This window comes from Macaca mulatta, chromosome 13 (assembly GCF_049350105.2).
Source record: "Macaca mulatta isolate MMU2019108-1 chromosome 13, T2T-MMU8v2.0, whole genome shotgun sequence".
NCBI lineage: Eukaryota > Metazoa > Chordata > Mammalia > Primates > Cercopithecidae > Macaca > Macaca mulatta.
The window spans coordinates 92,522,117-92,543,946 of NC_133418.1; the positions used below are offsets into that span (position 1 = coordinate 92,522,117).

General features: G+C 38.0%; 1 protein-coding gene across 33 annotated transcripts in view; it reads right to left on the reverse strand.

The window, feature by feature from the left end:
• Positions 1–21,830, reverse strand: part of BIRC6 (baculoviral IAP repeat containing 6) — a 255,908-nt gene that overhangs the window by 203,106 nt on the left and 30,972 nt on the right. For all 33 annotated transcript variants that reach the window (XR_013402861.1, XM_077959773.1, XM_077959772.1 and 30 more), the window contains exons 4-9: positions 20,576–20,769; positions 16,748–16,859; positions 13,283–13,365; positions 7,585–7,807; positions 7,346–7,506; positions 2,101–2,159 (exon numbers count right to left, since the gene is read on the reverse strand). Coding sequence is in view for 32 of the 33 variants with exons in the window: in XM_077959773.1 (XP_077815899.1) it covers positions 2,101–2,159; positions 7,346–7,506; positions 7,585–7,807; positions 13,283–13,365; positions 16,748–16,859; positions 20,576–20,769 (832 nt within the window). In the remaining variant the exon portion in view is untranslated. The remainder of the gene's footprint in view (positions 1–2,100; positions 2,160–7,345; positions 7,507–7,584; positions 7,808–13,282; positions 13,366–16,747; positions 16,860–20,575; positions 20,770–21,830) is intronic.

Genomic DNA, 21,830 nt, shown 5'->3' on the forward strand with positions numbered 1-21,830 from the left:
GTGAAAAATCAAACAGGCATAGATGAAAAGAACAAAGGTAGAAAAAGGATAAGAAAATTGACCAAATATGAGTATTATAATTGCAAAAACATGTACTGAGATCCTTAGACCCAGGGAAAATAACAAAACTACAGCACACAAAGGAAAGGTTCTAATGAGAATCAAAAAAACTTACAACAGCAAACACTTTACAAAGGAAAAACAGAAGCCCACACTTTAAGTAACTTAACAAGACCAAGGAGTTATTTTTTGAAAGAGTTCAAAAACTTGGCTGGGTGCAGTGGCTCACACCTGTAATCCCAGAACTTTGGGAGGCTGAGGCAGGCGGATCACCTGAGGTCAGCAGTTCGAGACCAGTCTGGCCACAGAGCGAAACTCCGTCTCAAAAAAAACAAAAGAGCCAGTCTGGCTGGACGCGGTGGCTCACGCCTATAATCCCAGCACTTTGGGAGGCCGAGGCGGGCAGATCACCTGAGGTCAGGAGTTCAAGACCAGCCTGGCCAACATGGTGAAACCCTGTCTCTACTAAAAATACAAAACTTAGCCAGGTGTGGTGGCAGGCACCTATAACCCCAGCTACTTGGGGGACTGAGGCAGAAGAATCCCTTGAACCCAGGAGGTAGAGGTTGCAGTGAGCTGAGATTGTACCACTGCACTCCAGCCTGGGTGACAGAGCAAGACTCTGTCAAAAAAAAAAAAAAAAATGACAGAAAGACAGAAAGAGAGAAAGAAAGGAAGAGTAGTAGTTTTTGCAGAAGGACAATAAAATGGGAAAAGAGCATTAGCTTCCTTAGTCTACTCTTTTAAAAAAAAAAAAATTAACTTTTCTAGAATGAATTACACATTTACACATTTTTAAGGGCATTTTCCTGCCTTATTTGGTGATTTTTTTGTTCATTGCTAAGAACTGCTTCAAAAGACTGCTGAGGATTAATCCAAAATTGTCCAGTGTTCCATTTAGTGCCTTTCAAAAAAATTTGATGACAAATTAGAATTTAAAGAATATTTACTACCAAATGTTAACTATAATTTTTGTGAACTGTACTACACAAAACCATCCCTCTTCTAAAAAGATTTAAGTTATATATGTCCGTAGTACACAGCATCTGACATTAAACAATAGCCACAAGTTAATAACAGTCATTTTTTTAAAATACTGGCTACTTCCCAGGCACTGCGCTTTATATGCACTTACCTTATCTAATTCTTTTTTTTTTTTTTTTTGAGAGGGAGTTTCTCTCTTATTGCCCAGGGTGGAATGCAATGGCGATCTCAGCTCACTGCAATCTCTGCCTCCCCGGTTCAAGCGATTCTCCTGCCTCAGCCTCCTGAGTAGCTGAGATAGGTATATGCCACCACACCCAGCTAACTGTTTTTTTATTTTTAGTAAAGACAGGGTTTCACCATGTTGGCCAGGCTGGTCTCGAACTCCTGACCTCAGGTGATCCACCCGCAGTGGCTTCCCAAAGTGCTGGGATTACCAACATGAGCCACCAAGCCTGACCTAATTCTTAAAACTCTAACAGACTTTAATACTGCTATGCCATATAGCAGAAGTGCAATCAGACTATATTAAGTAGAAGAGTTAGGATTTAAATTGACATAGTAAAACTATTTTGAAGCATATTATTAGCTTTTCCTACAAAATAACATTAAAATACGAAGTATATTATTTTGTCCTAATATTTTGTAAGCTAGTAAGGCATTTTACTTGATATTTTAATGTCTATAATTTCATACAATAAAATGTAGTTCTGTATTCACCTATATGAATAAAGAGCTTTAAACACTACTTTTAGTTAACAGAATACATTATACAAATAAAAAGATTTAATTACTTGACATGTGACAAAAATTTAATGTAACTATCCACTTTAATTCCTTTGGCTCAAATAGGTACCATTTAAACTTTAAATACGGAACACTATGTACATACTACTAACTTGAGATCTCTGACACACAATATTTCAGTCTTCTGTGTATACTAGCAAAAATTTAGAGTTAGCATTAAGTAAGAAATTCAGAATTAAGTGGTAGTTAGCTGTATATACAACTGTGTAAAGAATTTTTTAAATACATTATCTAATACTTTTTACATACCTGTCACAGAATCTGATCTGGAATGCTCTTCACTGTCTGAATCCTCCAGTAAATCATCACTTAAATCAAAAGACAAAGTAAACAATTTGAATTTCCAAAGAAGTATACATCATATGAGCAAGCAAAGAAAAAAGAACAGTTGTTTTTTGGGTTTTTTTGAGACAAGGTCTCACTCTGTCACCCAGGCTGGAGTACAGTGGCAGGAACACAGCTCACTGCAGCCCTGACCTCCTCCTGGCCTCAAGCAATCCTTCCGCCTCAGCCTCCCATGTAAGTGGGACCATAGGCACACGCCACTATGCCCAGCTACTTTTTTTTGAATTTTTGCAGAGATGGGGTCTCACCATATTGCCCAGGCTGGTCTTGAACCTTTGGGCTCAAGCAATCTTCCCACCTTTACCTCTCAAAGTGCTGGGCTTACAGGCATGAGCCACTATGCCTGGCCTGAAAGTACAGTGTTAAAATCACTACTACATATCTCAAACATAAAAAACAATTAAAATTGGCTTAAATGAGATATAAAGAGTAGTTTGATAACATAACTGATTAACACCACTGACAAAAATCTTCTTAAATCATTAAATGTCTAACTGAAATAGGGTGTGCAAACCTCTAAGAATCTATAATAACATCTGTAGGAATTTGAAGACTACTGTGTGACTAAGGACAGCTTGGGCAAACAAAAATATAAAAGACAGCAGCAGCTAATAAAATCAAGCACCAGCTTGCAGTAGTAAAACGTTAAGAACTATTCTATTACTGAATTCAGGACAGCCTAAAACCAAACATAATAGTTGTATAAGCACATGTGTATGTTTGTGTACTCACATGTACATAAAATTTTATTTTTGTTTTGTATTTTGTTTTGGAGAGACTAAGAACTCCTTTACATACAGAAGACAGGGGGTTGTCAGGACAAGACAAAGTCTTGTCTCGATCTCCTGACCTTGTGATCCACCCACCTCAGCCTCTCAAAGTGCTGGGATTACAGGTATAAGTCACCGCGCCTGGCCTACAATGTTATTTTATACATAATATAAATTGGCATTCTGTATTGAAAATGCTTAAGGATATTACTGCACTCCAAGGCAATATTTGAAATATTTTGGGGCAGCTAAGTGGAAATTCACTTATATATTTTTGAAAAAGTTTCTCTGTTTTAGTTTTTACAGGTGATAATAGTCACCCATAAACCAATTTAGTGCTACAATTTACAAAAGCAAAAAATGTAAAAAAGTTTAAAATCAGCTGCTAATTCATTAGTCTCATTGGCTGGTTTCAGAGAAATAGGGTAAGTGTAAAAACGAATCCAAAGAATAAATACTAATAATTTGGAATTATCAAAAATGAAGAAGTCCAAACCAAGAAAATACAATAAGTTTTAAGTATAGAATGGCTGTTATATTAAGAAAAATAAATAACCCAATATTAACCTGTTGTACTAAGATGAACAATTAAAATTAAGTAGTAGTATGTTTTAAAGGAATTCAGGTGTCTTGATATTTCAAAGAGGGCTGCCAGATAAAAGCCTTAAATTAGCAAAGAATGTTTTATTCTGAAAGTTTTCAAAAATACAATCAGGGAACAGGCACAGTGACTCACACCTGTAATCCCAGCACTTTGGGAGGGCAAGGAGGGAGGACTGCTTGAGCCCAGGAATTCGAGACCAGCCTGAGCAACATAGTGAGACCCCATCTCCACAAAAAAAATTTAAAAATTAGCTGGGCGTGGTGGCACATGTCTTTAGTCCCGGCTACTTATAAGGCTGAGGTAGAAGGATGACTTGAGCCCCGGAGGTAAAGCCCAGGTGACAGAGCAAGACCTTGTTTCAAGAAAAAAAAAATTGTAAAATCACATTCTTTTGAAATATTTTGTGACAAAAATATTCTCAAACTACTACATCACAACTTATATGGCTAAGGCCAGGCGCAGCAGCTCACATCTATAATCCCAGCACTTTGGGAGGATGAAGCAGGCAGATCACGTGAGGCCAGGAGTTTGAGACCAGCCTGGCCAACATGGTGAAATCCGTCTCCACTAAAAATACAAAATTTACCCAGGCATGGTGGCGCGGGCCAGTCCCAGCTACTCGGGAGACTGAGGTATGAGAATTGAACGTGGGAGGCAGAGACTGCAGTGAACCAGGATCGCACCACTGCACTCCAGAATGGGCGACAGAGTGAGACTCCCTCAAAAAAAAAAAAAGAAAAAAAATTATATGAACAAAATAACTAAATTGTACACTTACATGAATTTTATGGTTTGAAAATTACACTTCAGACGGCCGGGCGCGGTGGCTCAAGCCTGTAATCCCAGCACTTTGGGAGGCCGAGACGGGCGGATCACGAGGTCAGGAGATCGAGACCATCCTGGCTAACACGGTGAAACCCCGTCTCTACTAAAAAATACAAAAATCTAGCCGGGCGAGGTGGCGGGCGCCTGTAGTCCCAGCTGCTCGGGAGGCTGAGGCAGGAGAATGGCGTAAACCTGGGAGGCGGAGCTTGCAGTGAGCTGAGATCCGGCCACTGCAGTCCAGCCTGGGCAACAGAGCAAGACTCCGTCTCAAAAAAAAAAAAAAGAAAAAGAAAATTACACTTCAATAAAACTTTTTTAAAAATCACATGCGGCTGGGCACGGCGGCTCACGCCTGTAATCCCAGCACTTTGGGAGGCCCAGGTGGGTGGCTCACCTGAGGTCCAGAGTTTGAGAACAGCCTGGCCAACATGGAGAAACCCTGTCTCTACTAAAAATACAAAAAATTAGCCAGGAGTAGTGGCAGGCACCTGTAGTCCCAGCTACTCATGAGGCTAAGGCAGAAGAATCGTTTGAACCCGGGAGGCAGAGGTCGCGGTGAGCCGAGATCGTACCACTGCACTCTAACCTGGGTGACAGGGTGAGGCTCTGTCTCAAAAAAAACAAAAAAAAAAAAACAAAAAAAAAAACAAAAATCATGCATTTTAAAAAGAAACTAGAATACATATAAACGTTACTATAATTCCATAGTGTGATTATGACTACTCTGTATTTCATCAATTTCCATTCCTGCATTTTCCCATTTTCCTGCAATAAGCATGCACTATTTATGTAATAGGCACTGTATTTACTAAAGCCTTCTACATTTTGCAAAACTTTTTACAAAGCAATACACATGCAAAATAAATATTACAGTTAAAGTAAAAATGTTTAGTTAAGATTATATGTGTTTCTGAAAACTAGACATACTAGTAAGGGTACCTTGGTTTATAGCAATCCCATAAACAATTTTATTTACATTCAAGAAATTTTTACCAATCTGACCTGATATACAAATGACAAGTGAATCATCTAGAAAAAAATCTTAATTCATTAAAATTAAATGTATTACCAAATCTTCTTCCTTAATTCAGAAAAAAAATATGGTCTTCTAAGAAAAAATGGTCAAAAACAATTCCTCATTCCTTCAATGTAAACAACAAATAAAAATAAATTTTACAAAAACGATTCTAAGCAAGCTATATTGCTAATTACTTTAAACTTCTTGGATAAGCTTAGATTTTTTTCCAATTAATGTATTATTCTTCAAGCTAATGAAACCCACATAGTATATTTTATAACCAAATATATTGGATCTTGTGCCACATAAAGTCAGAGGTAGTATGGCTCATTATATTCACTATCAATTCCAACAGCACTGCTCCTACTTCTTGGGGAGGGGAAGTGCAGAGAGGGGGTGTAAGGTTAGGGATGAAGTTTCACCTCTTCAGCTTCCTCCTACCACATTAACTTAATGTTTTTGTATGATTTGTTTGAGACTTTCTTCAGAGAAAACCGACCTTCGACCCTAGATTACACATTTCTTAAAAGCAAGTAGAGATTACCTCAACTCAAGCACGTTACCCCATATAATGTTGAGGAGTATTTCCACTAGTAATACAGAATACATGTTTATCTAAAATGCACATTTTACCTGGGAGGCTGTGACTATATGTGTGTGGGTATATGTAATCCTAGAAGTATATTTTGATTCAATTTTAATCCCCAAATTACAAAACCTCAAGACAAAGTTCAAAGTAAGTGCCTAGAAGGACATATATATTTCATTATCTTCTATTACTTTTCCACTAACTTCTAAGAAATCAGAGAAATCAGGCATGCTTAATATCTAGTCCTATTGGCAAAATATGGTCAGAAACTCAAGGCAACAGTTAAGCTGCTTTCCCATTAAGCTTTCACAGAGATTTATATTAATAGAACAACCACAAGGCTTTATTCAATGTTATTACCAAGAGGAACTAGATAGAAGTAATACATATATTGTAAATTTTCCACTAATTCCTTTAATGAAATAACTTCCATTAATAAAATTTTACATTACTCCTTAATGAAAGTACATCCCACCAAAGGGGTTGTGAAGTAAAATGATAAATCACTGACTATAGAGTAATACCCATCACATATCAGTAACACAAGGAGCCCCTGGAAGTCAGATATTCTCGGTCTATCAAGACATCTGATCACAGTTAAATAGCTCCATTTCACATGGCTGCCTACAGAATCTTTTTTCCTCCCACCTACAGAATCTTACTAGCCCAGTTCAGTCAAAACCGTAGTGGTTCTTAGGAAACAAGTGAGTGAAGGAGGGTGATACTTAGACTCTCCCACCCCACCTACATCAGATGCAGCACAAAAATCAGGAATCTCTCAGAGAAGTTGAGTGAAGGAGAATCCAGAACAGCAATTTTACCAAAATATTTCTCTAGCAATAATTATGGTACCTCAACTCACTGCTGACTACTGGTACACTGTTTTAAACAATTAGAGCTTCTTACTTCACCTCAGGTTATTCCATTATTATTATTCATTAGCACTGCCATAATTTGAGGTGCTAATGAAAAAAGGGAAACTGAAATCATCTAGTTCAACTGCTCTATGAAAAAGATTTAGTAGAAGGTGAAACTACAGTATAATTTCATTTCATTATTTAGACTTTCAATGTGACTTTTCATCATCTATTGTTCAATGTGGCAATTATTTCCAATTGACATAGATTGTGATAGAATGTTAAGTATATTTTATAAACTATGCTGTTTCTGAAGATTTTTCTTCAAGAATCACAGATTTCAGATTTCCAACCAAACATTTACTCTCTGATCTCTTAACTGCATAACTTTTTTACCCTCCTCTTTAATTATTAGAACTATGAGAATATAAAATTTAGGAAAACATGTTAACATCTATTAAATACTACTAAAACAAACTCACATACCTATCTCCTTCCAATTTTGGTATATCTGAGCAACTAGAGGAGTCCTCCAGCCACGCCAAAGTTGGTCTCCTTGAATCAACTCCTGAGCTTGGGTCTCCTGACAGAATAAGCTGTTGTACAATTGCTGGATCATAGGCATTAATTTCAAACTTTAAGTGCACCTAAACAAATGAAAAGCCTAAGTTTACAACTGATTTTTTTTTCAGTTACTAATTTGTTACTTCAAAATTCAAACATACCTTCATAAGTTTGGAAACATCCCATATGCAGATCTTCCCTCGTTTAGTTGCAGCAGCTAGAAAATGAGGGCAGCTCCCCGACCCAAAGCAAGATATTCTGTCAGTTCCATCCGTACAAGGAAACTGTGCAGGACTTGTTGCAAGAGTGACTGACAATGGCACATTCTGTGTGTGCTCACCTTTCACAAATGGGCAGTTTGGGGAATGTCTTTCGTGTTCAGACCTTTACACAGATTAAGAAAGGAGAAGTTTACTAAAAATAAAGCAATTCAGTTTGTACATTAAAACAGAACTCCAGGATCATCATCTTTTTTTTATCTGAACTTAAACTATTCATCATTAAAGACTTAATATAACCAAATCATTCAATATTACGAAGATCACTCTAACATGTTCAACCATTTATAATATTCACACATTCAATATTCCAAACATTTAACAATAGCAGCTATTCACTTTAACTGATTATAAAGTCAATCTCAGACAAAACTGAGAAACTAATGCTATAGTGTAAGTAATGCTATATTACATACTACAAAATTGTTTAAACTCTTGTTATTTCCTTGCACTGGTTTCCTATAGCTTTGAATGATTAACTACTAGGTTTCACTTTAAAATTCTCCATATCTATCAGGGGCCACAACTATAAATAATATACAGTTGAAACTCAATAAATGCCACTCATAACACAAAAAGTTATTTTACTAAATATTTTACTACATTATTTTACTAAAAAGTTTTTTAGTAAAGATCTGAAAGCAGAAAGATCTCTAGTATGAATAAAATAATATAAATTAAGAACACAAATATACCTTATGTATTCACTATACGATCAAATCAGACAAATAACTTTTAAATAAAATGTATTTCCTAAGAGCCTTAGGAATGTAAAGTTAATAATGTAAAGTTAATAAATTATACACTACTTCTTTCAAATAAATGCTTACTGAACAAAAAGAAACATTAAATTAAAAACGTAACAAGTTTAAGAAATATAAAACACAGGCTGGGCACAGCAGCTCAACCTGTAATCCCAGCACTTCGGGGGGCTAAAGTAGTTGGATCCTTGAGGCCAGGAGATTGAGACCAGCCTAGGCAACATAGTGAGACCTCATTGCTACAAAAAATAAAAATAAAAATAATTAGGTGGGTGTGATAGCATGTGCCTGTAGTCCCAGCTACTCAGGAGACTCAGGTAGGAGGATCCCTTGAGCCTGGGAGTTCAAGGCTGCAGTGAGCTACGATCGTGCCACTGCACTCCAGCCTGAGCGACAGAGCAAGACCCTGTCTCTAAAAAATAAAAAATTTAAAAATTTAAATTAAAATATTAAATAAAATACTAGGACCTCAGATCAAGACTGGTATAATGACTCAAATATTGTAAGCAGGATCAACTTAGCACCTATCTGCTCAACTTTATGCTTCCTTTATATTTCTTTCTGGTTACTCCTTATTTTTATTTCTATTAGCTATAATTATAAGGCATTAGAAACGTCAGGATCCTGCTACCAAAACAAGAACCCATGAGCCAGGCATGATGGTAAAGCACACAGTTCCAGTCAGTCAGGAGGCTGAGGCAGGAGGACTGCTGAAGCCCAAGAATATAAGGCTGCAGTAAGCTGTGATCACACCTGTATATAGCCAATGCACTTCAGCCTGGACAATATATCAAGACTTCGTATCTAAAAAACAAAATAGGCTGGGTGTGGTGGCTCACGTCTGTAATCCCACCACTTTGGGAGGCCGAGGTGGGTGCATCACTTGGGGTCTGTAGTTCCAGACCAGCCTGGCCAACATGGGGAAACCCCATCGCTACTAAAAATACATATATTAGCTGGGCATGGTGGCGCACACCTGTAGTCCCAGCTACTTGGGAAACTGAGACACGAGACTCTCTTGAACCTGGGAGGCAGGGGTTGCAGTGAACCGAGATCACGCCACCGCACTCCAGTCTGGGCGACAAAGTAAGACTGCGTCTCAAAAAAAATAAATAAATAAATAATAAAATAAAATTTAAAAAATAAATGTTTCTTAAAATTGTTTTTAACTCATTGTTTTATTTCCATGTCAAAGAAAGAACTTTACACATAAAACATGCTACTCCTTACAATCTATGTATTTCTTTTTACCATGTACCTACAACTTACACATATAAATCCATATATAGGCCGGGCGCGGTGGCTCAAGCCTGTAATCCCAGCACTTTGGGAGGCCGAGACGGGCGGATCACGAGGTCAGGAGATCGAGACCATCCTGGCTAACACGGTGAAACCCCGTCTCTACTAAAAAATACAAAAAACTAGCCGGGCGAGGTGGCGGGCGCCTGTAGTCCCAGCTACTCGGGAGGCTGAGGCAGGAGAATGGCGTAAACCCGGGAGGCGGAGCTTGCAGTGAGCCGAGATCGCGCCACTGCACTCCAGCCTGGGTGACAGAGCCAGACTCCGTCTCAAAAAAAAATAAATAAATAAATAAAAAATAAATAAATAAATAAATCCATATATAAATCCTGGGCAATTTTTAATATGCAGATGTCTTTCCTAATCCTTTTACAGTGCATCTCCAAGCAAATGACATTTGGGCCAGGTTCCCTCCTAGCTAAATCTAGCGTACTTTACCACTTTCCATCTCTCTCTTTTTCCTGAGTTTTAACTTTTTCAATAAAATTTTATTTATACAAGTTACACACGGCTATATAAAATAAAGCTAAAGACCCATATCAATTTTAAAATCTAATCCCAGTAATTTCCAATCCCACCTCCAGGAAACCATCATTACAAATTTAAGTGATACATTTCTAAAATATTTTTTATAAGTTTACATACATAAATGTACATATAGAAAATATATGATGTGGAAGTACATGTGAAAAAATTTTTAAATAAAATACAGGGTTTTAAATTGTTAAACAATTGGTGTCATTGTACATGACATATATATTTTATCATGTATTCAATCACCAATCATTCTATTAATACAAAAGATTTCTTGATACAATAACATATCTGAAAGTTACTGAGAGTGATTAACAGAGATCTTACTGTTCATTCCCCTTAACTGTTGGACCACAGTCTATTATATGAATATACCACATTCTACTGGGCTATTCCCCTCCTGATGGGCATTTAAAAGGATTCGATTTTTAACTGCAGTGACCATCCACTTTATGCTTCTGTGCATACAAGAGCAATTAACTCCCTAGGATAGGTAAATAGAAGTGGAAATGCTAGTTACTAGGGTATGGTCCATTTTTTTGTGTTTTTAACTTCAACCTCCCTCCAAAGGAACTCTATCTAAACTCGCAGTCAAAATATGACTCCCATTCGCCCTTTCAAATTTTTCCTTTCCCCCTTACCATTCAGAAGGTACCTAGGCTCCCCAGCCTCCATTAATCCTCTTTCCTCCTACCCATTTGGAGGACTTGCCCCAGGCCTTCAGAGACCCCATCAACTTCTTAAGTGTTTGAGGAATCCCAAATGCTGGTGCAAAGAAGAGGTAGAATCCCTGAATCCCTGGCCATGTCAAGAAAACATGGGTTTTGAACAGCCCAAGTTGGAAATTTTAATCAACTTTCCATAGAAAATATTTACAAAGAAGATAACATTTGATAATATTGTACAATTTTTCAGGTATAGGTTAAATAACTTTTTGAGGATTGGCATAGGGACCTAAAATATATATATATATTAAAATGGTTTCTATATATATATATATATATAAAGATGGATTCTATGCGGAAAGACAACTCCAAACAGAAACTCAACTTAAATTGAAAACTGTTCATACAGTAGGTCCCCCTCTCATCCACAGCATCACTCTTTTTTTTTTTTTTTTTGAGATGGAGTTTCACTCTTGTCGCCCAAGCTGGAGTGCAATGGTACAATCTCGGCTCACTGCAACCTCCACCTCCCCAGTTCAAGCGATTCTCCTGCCTCACCCTCCCTAGTAGCTGGGATTACAGGTGTGTGCCACCACACCCAGATAATTTATTGTATTTTTAGTAGACAGGGTTTCACCACATTAGCCAGGCTGGTCTTGAACTCTTGACGACCTCAGGTGATCCACGCGCCTCGGCCTCCCAAAGTGCTGGGATTATAGATGTGAGCCACCATGCCTGGCCCACAGCTTCACTCTCTATGGTTTCAGTTACTCATGGTCAACCATGGTCCCAAAATAGATGAGTACAGTACAATAAGATATTTTGAGAGAGAGAAACACAGACTGACCACAGTCACAAAATTATTACAGTATATTGTTAAAATTGTTCAACGTTAGGACGGGCACAGTGGCTTACACCTGTAATCCCAGCACTTCGGGAGGCCAAGGCGGGCAATCACCGGAGTTCAGGAGTTGGAGACCAACCTGGCAAACATGGCGAAACCCCATCTCTACTAAAAATAGAAAAATTAGATGGGCGTGGTGGCACACGCCTGTAATCCCAGCTACTCAGGAGGCTGAGGCAGGAGAATTGCCTGAACCCGGGAGGTAGAGGTTGCAGTGAGCCAAGATCGTACCACTACACTCCAGTCTGGACAACAGAGCAAGACTCCATCTGAAGGAAAAAAAATCGTTCAATTTTATTACTTATTGTTATTAATCTCTTTCTGTGCTTAATTTATGAATTATACTTTATCATAGGTTACGGATGAATAGGGAAAAAATATAGTATGTATATGGTTCAGTACTATCTGCTGTTTCAGGTATCCAATGGGTACTGGAATGTATGCCCTGCGAACAAGTGGGACTACTGTATTCAACTCTCTGCCTGCAGATAGATACAACTTAAATTTTTCATACAGTATTTTCCAATCTGAACTCCACAGGTACACTGCAATATGTTTTAGCAAGTCTGCCCCAGGCACATCAGCTGATTTAACATTCAGAGACTTCAAACTAATTTTAATACAAAGCAAGCAACATATCCTGAAACCAAAACCTGGTTCTGTCACTTACTAGCCATATGCCCCTTCAGCAAATTTTATTCTCTTCATTTTAAAATGGGATAGTAACTCCTATCTCATAGAGTAACTATAAAGGTTAAACTGGAGAATATTCATAGTTCCCTCCTATAAAATGGAGACTACAATAGTACCTACTTCACAGGGAAATATGAGAATTAAATGATTTAAAAATATATAAAGTATTCAGAATGGTACCTAGTATACCATCTTATATAAAATTTGCTCTAACAATGTACTGTTATTTCTATTAATAAGAGCTCAGAATAGTTATTTGTGAAAATGAAGTTTCAATACATGATCTCTAATGTTAAACCAGGTTCTAAAATTTCGTGCACTAAAATTCAGAGACATCAAAGACTCCCTAAAATTCCTTCAAAATTAGAAATGTATACTATAAGGCTCTCTTCATGGATTCCCTATTGACAACCTGCTCTCAAAAGACCAAGATTCAACTGCTAAAGCTCATGCTGGGGTTCACTTTACCATAGCTTTCTGGTTTTCAGTTAGAGTGTGGTTCTATTGTTTGGTACTTCCCTCCTGTACAAATTTTAGAAAGTCAAACTTAACAGACACTGTATGCCAAGTGGTGTGACACAGTATAGACAGGGCTATCTCATTCTCAGGACAATGACAAAAATATAGGTGGCAAAAGGCAAAAAATTATAAGCAGAAAAGTAAAATTTAGAAGCATATTTACATGACTGACTTAGCCTATTATGTCCAGAAACATCAAGACTCACCAAGGTTCATCAGTAGGTTCCCAACAAACGAGGCATACACTACAAGTAAAACACATGGCTCTATCATCTCCAGATGAGGCAGGCTGCAAAATTACAAAGAAAAGAGACAGAAAGGGTAAATCATTATTAAAATAGCTTTATAATAAAAGTTATTTTTAAAAGTTCATAATTTTAAGTAAAATTCTATACTGAAAATGAGAAAATTAGCCTATAATATTAGGTCCAACAATACACTGAAACCTCCAAATATTTAATTGCCTGTATTATTTGAAAATTCAGAAAATGACCACTAAATCAAAGAGAGGTACACATATATGCAATCCCTGATCTAGTACTTTTCTAATTGCTATAATAAAGTATCTGAAATATTAAGTATAAAAGAAAGATTCTGGCTGGTTTACACTATTTATTGTGGTTGCTGTTGTTGTTGTTGTTGTTGTTCTTAAGACTGCGTCTTGCTCTGTCACCCAGGCTGGAGGGCAGTGGCGCGATCTCGGCTCACTGCAAGCTCCGCCTCCCGGGGTTCAAACGATTTCCTGCCTCAGCCTCCCAAGTGGCTGGGACTACAAGCGCCTGCCACCACACCCGGCTAATTTTTTCATATTTTTAGTAGAGACGGGGTTTCACCATGTTAGCCAGGATGGTCTCGATCTCCCGACTCTGTGATCCAACCCCCTCAGCCTCCCAAAGTGCTGGAATTACAGGCCTGAGCCACCGCGCCTGGCCTCTTGTTGTTGTTTGTTAGAGACAGAGTATCTTTAAAACTGTCTCTTTTAAAGAAACAGAGTCTTAGGCTGGAGTGCAATGGCACAATCATAGCTCACTACAGCCCTGAACTGAACTCCTGGACACAAGTGATCCTCCAACCTCAGCCTCCCAAGCAGCTGGAACTACAGAAGTGTTCCAAAACACCCAGCTAATTCTGTTATTTTTTTTGTAGAGACACGGTCTCCCTAAAGTATCCAGGCTGGTCTCAAATTCCTGGGCTTAAGCGATCCTCCTGCCTTGGCCTCCCTAAGTGCTGGGATTACAACTGTAAGCCACTGCACCAGCCAATGGGCTTATTATTAAATACTAAATCCCATACAACTATACAAGAAGGGCAAGTAAAAAGGGAAAGCAAAGTAGTCAATCTAATTCACATAATATGGAATCTAATTCACATAACATGGGGACAAAATGCTATACATATTTCAATCCAAGGGCCAGGTACAACTTACATATATATACACACACATATATATGTATGTATATATATTTTCAAAACCTGAACTGAAATATACCTGAAAACTAATATGAATATTTCTGAACATTTACTTTATAGACGCAAATTTATTATACATTTTAGAAGATTACAAATAATCAGCTCCTAACATTTCCTAGAATCAGAGGATTCTAGGAAACCCATTATTGGACCTCTCTGCAAAGATAGAATATAATGAACAATAACTCACCAGAAAAAAAAAATCAAGGCATCACTTAACAGAGACTCTTAGAAAATTACACCAAATTAAAAGAAAGATGACAAGTTGCTAGAAAAATGGTCCATGTTCAATCCTTAATTTAGGGAAATAATTTCACTGATTCTAATATTAGCCAGTCTCCAAACTTACCTATCTGTAACTGGAAATCTGACAAATTTTGAATAAAATATTCATATATATATATAGTTTTCTGGTTTAATTTTAGTTCAGATGTTCAGAATACTTGAAGATAATGAAGGAATAATCAATCTTCAGATTCTAAATGATAGTTACTTTAATGTACTTCAAAATGTACTTGAATTCTTAAATTAGGCCAAGTGCAGTGGCTTACACCTGTAATCACAATACTTTAGAAGGTTAAGGCAGGCAAACTGCCTGAGCCCAGAAGTTTGAAACCAGCCTGGACAACATAGTGAAATCTCATCTCTACAAAAACTAAACAGAATTAGCTGGGCATGGTGGCACATGCCTGTAATCCCAGTTACTTGAGAGGTGAGGTGGGAGAACTGCTTGGGCCTGGGAGGCTGAGGCTACAGTGAGCTGTGATCACGCCACTGCACTCCAACTTGGGTGGCAGAGCAAGACCCTGTCCCAAATAAATGAATAAATAAAGTTAAATAAGCATGCTTTATTTAAACTGACATATAGGTATTAGATTTCTTAAGATTCTTTTAGCAGTGGTAAAACAGTGATAAGCCAGTCTATACCACTCACTTTAAGTTTCCTATTAAATAACATATTAAATAACATCTAGCCAAAATCATTTTTCTTAACTTCCCTCTAATTCGGCAAAGCTTTTTATAATGTCCCATTCTTATGCCTCTGTACTATGTTAATCCTTACACCTCATACCCTTCTCTTTTCCTACATAAAACTATGACTATTTTTCTTGACTAATTCTTCCTCTACCTGTGCAACTTAATCAGTTCTTTAATGCACAGATATTCAAGTTGCAATGCACTACTTGTAATGCTGCTTCTGTAGTTATCTAGTATATGGATAATTTGTATCCCAACTATAACGAGAATTTTAAAACTGTAAAACTTCTTTTATGCATTACCCTAAGCATCTACTACTGTGTTATGAATGCAGATGTCAAACAGTGGAAATAAACATGCATCAAAACAGAATACTTGTCAAAAACCCAATCTGAAGAATATTGTCTATTTGTTGATTTTATTAAAAAATTATGGCCTAGCGTAGTGTCTCACCCCTATAATCTCAACACTTTGGGGAGGATGAGGTATGTAGATCACTTGAGCAGGAATTCGAGACAAGTCTGGGCAACACCAGAAATCCTGTCTCTACAAAAAAAAAAAAAAAAAAAATTAGGTTGGTGCAGAAGTTAGCCAGGCCCAGTGGCACACACCTGTAGTCTCAGCTACTCAGGGAAGCTGAGGTGGGCAGATTACCTGTGCCTGGGAAGGCTGAGGCTGCAGTGAGTAGTGATAGTGCCACTGTACTCCAGCCTGGGCAACAGAGTGAGACCCTGTCTCAAAAACAAAAAAATAAAAATAATTGCTTTTAAAAAAAGTTGTATCTGAAAGAAAATACTCAGTTGTTAATTGCTTAAACAATTTTTTCCTGGCCAGGCACGCCTGTAATCCCAGCACTTTGGGAGGCCAAGGCAGGCAGATCACCTGAGGTCAGGAGTTTGAGACCAGCCTGGGCAACATGGTGAAACCCCATTTCTACAAAAAATACAAAAATTAGCCAGGTGTGATGGTGCACACCTGTAATCCCAGCTACTCAAGGAGGCTGAGGCACAAGAATCACTTGAACCTGACAGGCGGAGGTTGCAGTGGAGCCGACATTGTGGCACTGCAGTCCAGTCTGGGCAAACAAGCATACCTGCATACAAGCAAGCATGCAACCAAGTTGCATAAAGTAAGTTTCTGAACAAGTAAAACAAAAGCGGTAACTTTGCTGAAGGCTACAAAGGCATACTGAGAAAAGTACTTTTCTACATTCTTTTTTTTACCTGATGATAAAATCCAGCTTGAGCCATGGGATCTGGTTGTGCCCACCTATAGCCTACATGAGGCCATGAGGTAAATGTCTCCCGTCTGTTAGCTTCACTATACATCAGTGATCTAAAAGTAAACATACTTTATGTAATTGAAGTTAGGCATCAAATCACAGTGAAACTTCTATTTAACAATGCAGAAAATAATTTTACTGGGTTATCAACAAAAACTGCAAATGGTCTGATGAGCAAGTTCAAAATTTTACTTTAAACTAAAAATGATAATTTTTAGGAATTTCCCTTAAACAGAAAGGGAAGGAGAAAACCTGATTGGTGGCTGCAGCTGATAAACAATTCTAGGGGTAGATTACATACGTTTTCATATTAAAATACACCAGCTCACCAAGAGTCAAAGTATAACAGAAAGTACCAGAGTAATATATATATATATATATTTTTGAGACAGTCTTGCTCTGTTGCCCAGGCTGGAGTGCAGTGGTGTGATCTCGGTTCACTGCAAGCTCCACCTCCTGGGTTCACGCCATTCTCCTGCCTCAGCCTCCCAAGTAGCTGGGACTACAGGCACCCGCCACCATGCCCAGCTAATTTTTTTTGTATTTTTCAGTAGAGATGGGGTTTCACCATGTTAGCCAGGGTGGTCTCGATCTCCCGACCTCGTGATCCGCCCGTCTCGGCCTCCCAAAGTGCTGAGATTACAGGCGTGAGCCACTGCACCCGGCCCAGAGTAATTTTTTAAAGGACCATAGTAAACTTTAGAAGAGTCCAAAAGATTTTAAGAATCTTAAAAGAATTAAAAGAATTTTAAGAAAGGATAAGCCAAGTTTATTCATCCTAACATAAAATTACAACTGATAACAGAAAGAAAAAGTGGTAAAGGTCATGACAAAGAAAACAGGAAAATACTCTTCTAAATTCTTCCCTTAAATTAGCACATGATTTTCTATAAAATTGCTAGTAACTTCAGGTTCACCAATAGTTGTATTCAAGTTTTTAAACAAATAGCTGTTGGGTTAGAAAAGCATTCTCAGTTTCATGTTATATATGTCTTTAGGATCAGCCTTAGAACAGAAGACCTATCTCATTTCGTTATACTACCCAACAAAACAGCAGTAGCATCCAATAGACCTAACTCAAACCTTCCACAGACCTAAGTTCATCAAAGCCTTCATAGGCTCCTAGATTCATTTTTAATGAAACAAACACCACAGTCTATATCAAAATTAATATTTTGGGACATTTTAACACCTCTAAAAATATTGAATATCCTATCTAATGGCTGCATTTCCTAAAATAGAACATTTACCACAGCTTGCACTGATTTCTTTAGAAACACTGCAACTGTTTGCAAAGAAAATAGCTCTGCAGAGCTGACTCTTTTATAATCTCAAAATAGGCATAGATCTCAGACAAGAAGCACTTGTTCTAATTACGTATTTTTCCTTTTTTCTCATCTCAGACACATCCCAAAGAATATTTTAATGACAGCCATAGGACATATCACCAGATAATCTGATTAAAAATGATAGTCTGCATTTTGCCCATGAGATTACTCCTACAGAATATAAAAATTTTCCCCAATTGTTAATACAACTAATAAAAGTTATATATGTAACAACAAAATCACTTAACAAAAAGATGGCAAGTGATTAAGCAAAAATCAGTTTACCGAAAGATAAATTAATAAATATTGCTACTGAACTAGAAGAGTCATACTAAAAATAACAAGTTTAAAATGAATTCATTCAGTAGTGCCTTTGATAACATCAGCACATACTATTTATAAATGTACTTCAGAAAGATGCTTAGGAAATTACAACTCACATCCAATGGAAATGTAAAAATATAAATACTACAGCTGGGCACAGTGGCTCACACCTGTAATCCCAGCACTCCAGGAGGCCAAGACGGGTAGCTCACCTTGAGGTCAGGTTCGAGACCAGCCTGGCCAACATGGTGAAACCCTGTCTCTACTAAAAATACAAAAAATTAGCCAGGCATGCCAGGTGCAGTGGCTCACGCCTGTAATCCCAGCACTTTGGGAGGCCAAGGCGGGCAGATCATGAGGTCAGGAGATCGAGACCATCCTGGCTAACATGGCAAAACCCCATTTCTACTAAAAATACAAAAAATTAGCTGGTCATGGTGGCAGGCGCCTGTAGTCCCAGCTACTCCGGAGGCTGAGGCAGGAGAACGGCGTGAACATGGCAGGCGGAACTTGCAGTGAGCCGAGATCGTGCCACTGCACTCCAGCCTGGGTGACAGAGCGAGACTCTGTCTCAAAACATAAAAAAAAAAAGAAAATTTCGCTGGGCACAGTGGCTCATGCCTATAATCCCAGAACTTTGGGAGGCCAAGGAGGACAGATCACCTGAGGTAGGGAGTTCGAGACCAGCCTGACCATGGAGAAACCATGTCTCTACTAAAAATACAAAATTAGCCGGGCATGGTGGCACATGCCTGTAATCCCAGATACTGGGGAGGCTGAGGCAGGAGAATCACTTGAACCTGGGAGGCAGAGGTTGCAGTGAGCCGAAATCGTGCCATTGCACTCCAATCTGGGCAACAAGAGGGAAACTCTATCTCAAAAAAAAAAAAAAAAAAATTAGCCAGGCATGGTGGTGGACACTTATAATTCCAGCTACTCAAGAGGCTAAAGCAGGAGAATCTCTTGAACCTGGGAGGCGGAGGTTTCAGTGAACCGAGATCGCACCATTACACTCCAGCCTGGGCAACAAGAGTGAAACTCCGTCTCAAAAATAAATAAATAAATACTAAATGAGAAGGCAAACAAAAATCTAATCAAAATTGCTGGGTGTTATATTTCAGTATTGCATTTCTAAACCTCAGTACTTTTAGTAAAAATCTCAATGCCATTTCAAATAGCAAATCATTTAAGTTTTTAAATGAATGTGGTACTGGCTTTCTAATTAAACAAAATAGGCATTCAAAAAAAACTCTAACAAAGAAAATGGGCCGGGCACGGTGGCTCAAGCCTGTAATCCCAGCACTTTGGGAGGCCGAGGCGGGTGGATCACGAGGTCAGGAGATCGAGACTATCCTGGCTAACATGGTGAAACCCCGTCTCTACTAAAAATACAAAAAACTAGCCGGGCGTGGTGGCTGGCGCCTGTAGTCTCAGCTACTTGGGAGGCTGAGGCGGGAGAATGGCGTGAACCCGGGAGGCGGAGCTTGCAGTGAGCCGAGATCACGCCACTGCACTCCAGCCTGGGAGACACAGCGAGACTCCGTCTCAAAAAAAAAAAAAAAAAAAAAAAAGAAAATGATGGTTTAGGTATGATTTTTGTAATACTGTTTAAATCTAGTGCAAGCAGCATAAAAAAATGTTAACTCAAAATTATTCTTATTATTTTTTAAACTCTTTTTTTTTTTTCATTGTAAAATGATAGCACTTTCCTTATACTCACCTTTGGGCATGATAAGTTAGGCAAAATTTATCTCAAAGGTCACGAAATGTCATCAATGGAAAAACAGTTATTATTCACTGAATAATTATAATAATTTTAACTAAAATATTTACTAAGCAAGTACTAAACTGGAATTTTCAAAACGCGGCTTTATAACCCCTTCAAATACTTTTAGTGTACTAAAAAATAGTGTTTAAAAATAGCAATTCAAGCAGTAGTTTACTTTAAACCTGGTTTTTAGATTCTAATTCATATTGAATTTTTTTTATTTCAAAATGAGGCTAGAAATTTTGAAATTTTTAAAAATCATAAGCAGATTTTCTAGTTATTCTTGTTTAATGCAAAAACTAATCAATTACACCTCACTGTCACCTTTCTTTGTAAGCAAGGTTCATACCTGTCTACAGAACGGCCTGGCCCCACTCCGAGTTCGGGACGTGCACTAGGTAAGAGGTAAGACAATCTGTCCATCACTGAGGACGCCACAGGTAAGGCAGCAACATTTTGATTTATTTTCTTGAGTTCATTTACAATGGCACTGGCAATGGACTTCAACACATGATGAGGAAGATGAAATGTAACTGTGGCCCACTGAAAGAAAATGCGAGTATAAGCAAAGGAAAATGTACTCAACAGTTTTAACCAAAATCATAACTTAACCATTATCAAATAAAGAACTACTCACCAGTTTCAAGTCAGTTTTCTTCATTAGTTTATCATTTAAAGTAGAAACTTGCAGTTACAAAAAAATAAAAAAATATCTTACAAGAGTCGAGATATGGAACCAACCTAAGTATCCATCAATGGGCGATTGGGTAAAGAAAATGTGCAGTAAAGACCAGGTGCAGTGGCTCACGCCTGTAATCCCAACACTCTGGGAAGCTTAGGAGGAATTAGTTTTAGTGATCTGGTGACTGCAGTTACTAATCATGTATTGTATATTTCTTTTTTCTTTTTTTTTTACACTCTGTCTCCAGGCTGGAATACTGAGGCGCAATCTCGGTTCACTGCAACCTCTGGCTCCTGGGTTCAAGTGATTCTCCTGCCTCAGCCTCCATGAGTAGCTGGGATTACAGGCATGTGCCACCACGCCTGGCTAATTTTTTTGTATTTTTAGTAAAGACGGGGTTTCACCAGGTTGGTCAGGCTGGTCTCGAACTCCTGACCGGATGATCTGCCCGCCTCGGCCTCCCAGAGTGCTAGGATTACAGGCACGAGCCACCGCCCCCTGGCCCATGTATTGTAAATTTCAAAATTGCTAAAAGGATAGTATACATTCTCACTACAAAGAAATGGTAAGTAGGTGAGTTGATAGATATGTTAATTCACTTAATTTAATCTTTCTATAATATATACATATATTACAACATCACATTATACTCCATAAATAAATACAATTATTTGTCAATGAAAATTTTTTAATTTTTTAAATGAAACCTCAACTACCTACCCTGGATAGTTCAGAACCAAACAGTAACACACGTTCTTATATATATATCACCAAAAATTAAGGACAACTAAAATCATCTGTCATTTTTCCTATTCATCCAGCACAATGTTAAGCACAGAGTAGGCACTCAAATACCTCCATCCATAAGAATATATTTAGACAATTACCATTATTGGAGTATATGAGGATTTAGTTCAGCATA